General features: G+C 36.8%; 1 protein-coding gene across 1 annotated transcript; it reads right to left on the bottom strand.

The window, feature by feature from the left end:
* Positions 1 to 258: 258 nt before the first annotated feature.
* Positions 259 to 735, bottom strand: LOC118906733 (40S ribosomal protein S18-like). Its single transcript, XM_036874300.1, has one exon. It carries the CDS (start codon positions 733 to 735, stop codon positions 259 to 261), a length of 477 nt encoding a protein of 158 aa, XP_036730195.1.
* Positions 736 to 2,473: the final 1,738 nt, after the last annotated feature.

Here is a 2,473-nt window from a genome sequence, read left to right as displayed (position 1 = left end):
TCAGCATGTGGGATCTAACCGGACCAGGGCTCAAACCCGTGTCCCCTGCATTGACAGGCGGATTCTTAACCACTGCGCCACCAGGGAAGTCCCCTCTCATTGTGATTTTGATTTGCATTTCCCTATGATTAGTGATGTTGAGCATAATTCTATATGCTTATTGGCTATTTGTTTATTTTCTTCAGAGACATGTCTTTTCAAGTTCTTTGTCCATTTGAAAAAAATTATATAAACTATTTATTAACAATGCCCACAAATTTATTTCTTCTTGGACACATGCATGGTGCAACCATGGTGGCCTGTGGTCTTGGTGTGTTGGCCTCGGACACAAAGTCCCCAGAAGTGGCACAGCCCTCTGTGGGCCCAAATCTTCTTCGTTTGTTCCAGGTTTTCATGAAATTTGTTGTCCAGACCATTGGCCAAGACTTGGCTGTGTTTTCCATCCTTCACATTGAAGAACCAGTCTGGGATCATGTACTGGTGTGGATTCTGCATAGTGGTGATCACACCTTCTACGTCTTCCTCAGTGAGCTCTCCTGCCCTCTTGGGGAGGTCGATGTCTGCTTTCCTCAACATCACATGAGCAAATCTTTGCCCCACACCCTTAATTGCTGTAATGGCTAAAGCAATATTATGCTGCTCATCAGTATTGTTGTTGAGTACTTGCAAAATGTGCTGGAACTTCTCAGGGATTACTAGAGACGTGGCAGCAGCCCCAGTAGCCCTTTTGTCCATTTATAAAATTGGGTTGTTTTTTGTTGTTGAGTTTTAAAAGTTCTCTCTGTATTTGGGTTATTAACCCCGCATGATACATATGATTGCAAATTTTTTCCCATTCTACAGGTTGCCTTTTCACTCTGTTGGTTGTGTCCTTCACATGGAAGTTTTTAATTGTGATGTAGTTCAGTTTAGCTATTTTTACTTTTGTTGCCTGTGCTTTTGGTGTCATATCCAAGAAATCATTGCCAAATTCATTGTAATTAAGTTTTTCCACTATGTTTTCTCTTAAGAGTTTTATTGTTGAAGTCTTAAGTTTAGGTCTTTGATCCATTTTGAATTAATTTTTCATATGATGTAAGGTAAGGCTTTAACTTTATTCTTTTGCATATGTCTATCCAGTTTTCCTAGCACCATTTGTTGAAGAGACTGTCCTTTTCCCATTAAATGGTTTTGGCATCCTTGTCAAAAATAAGTTTACCATATACTCAAACATTTATTTCTGGCCTCTCCATTCAATTCCACTGGTCTGTATATCTGTTTTCATGCCAGTAACACACTGTTTTGATTACCATAGCTTTGTAACAAGTTTTGAAGTCAGAAAGTGTGCGTCATTAACTTCATTCTTCTTTTTATAGATTGTTTTGGCTATTTGGGGTCCTTTGAAATTCCATATTAATTTTAGAATGTATTTTTCCATTCTAAAAATTTGCATTAAATCTGTAGATCATTCTGGTTTGTATTGACACCTTAATAGTATTAAATCTTCCAATCTATGAGCACAGGATGTCTTTCCAATTATTTGTGTCTTCTTCAATTTCTTTTAGCAGTGTATTTTTGTTTGTTTTTAACATCTTTATTGGAGTATAATTGCTTTACAATGGTATGTTAGTTTCTGCTTTATAACAAAGTGAATCAGCTATACATATACATATATCCCCGTATCTCCTCCCTCTTGCGTCTCCCTCCCACCCTCCCTCAGCAGTGTTTGGAAGTTTTCAGCGTATAAGTCTTTCACCTCCTTGGTTAAGTTTTTTCCCAAGTGTTTTATTTTTTAAATGCTATTATAAATGGAATTAAAAAAAATTTTTCCTTTTCAGATTGTTTATTTTTAGTGTATGTAAATGTAACTGATTTTTACATTTTGATTTTATATCCTGCAATTGCAGAATTTGTTTATTTCTAACAGTTTTTTAATGCAGTCATTAGGGCTTTCTACATATAAGATCATGTTGCAACTAGAGACATTTTACATCTTCTTTCTGATTTGGACGTCCTTTGTTTCTTTTTCTTGCCTACTTATTCTGGCTAGGACTTCTAATACTGTGTTGTATAGAAATGGCAAAAGCAGGCATGGCATCCCTGTCTTGTTCCTGATCTTAGAGGAAAAGCTTTCAGTCTTTCACCATTGACTATGATGTTAGCTGTGGATACTACTCATTTTTTCACTCAGGGTTATGTTCAAAGAGAGTCTGCTCTGATGAAAAATAGTCTTATCTCTTGATGCAGTTAAGAGGAATACTGTGATTTGCCAAGTTAAGTTTTATATTTTCTTCAATTTGATCTACTCATTTAATAGTTAAGGAAAGGCCCTGGGGGTAGGCGTGGCCACTTGATATTTAATGACAATGATGACAATGAGAAGTGGCCGGAGTCTCTTAGCTCTTGAGACAGTCCTATTTCAATGACTCCTGAGTGCTTCTTCAGTTGTAAGAGTTGCAATTGCCAGTTGAATTTTGTTGTAAGCAGCTCTTAC

Source organism: Balaenoptera musculus, chromosome 14 (genome assembly GCF_009873245.2).
Source record: "Balaenoptera musculus isolate JJ_BM4_2016_0621 chromosome 14, mBalMus1.pri.v3, whole genome shotgun sequence".
NCBI classification, from domain to species: domain Eukaryota; kingdom Metazoa; phylum Chordata; class Mammalia; order Artiodactyla; family Balaenopteridae; genus Balaenoptera; species Balaenoptera musculus.
The sequence above is the reverse complement of the archived record's forward strand: the minus strand, read 5'-3'. Positions and strand labels throughout refer to the sequence as shown.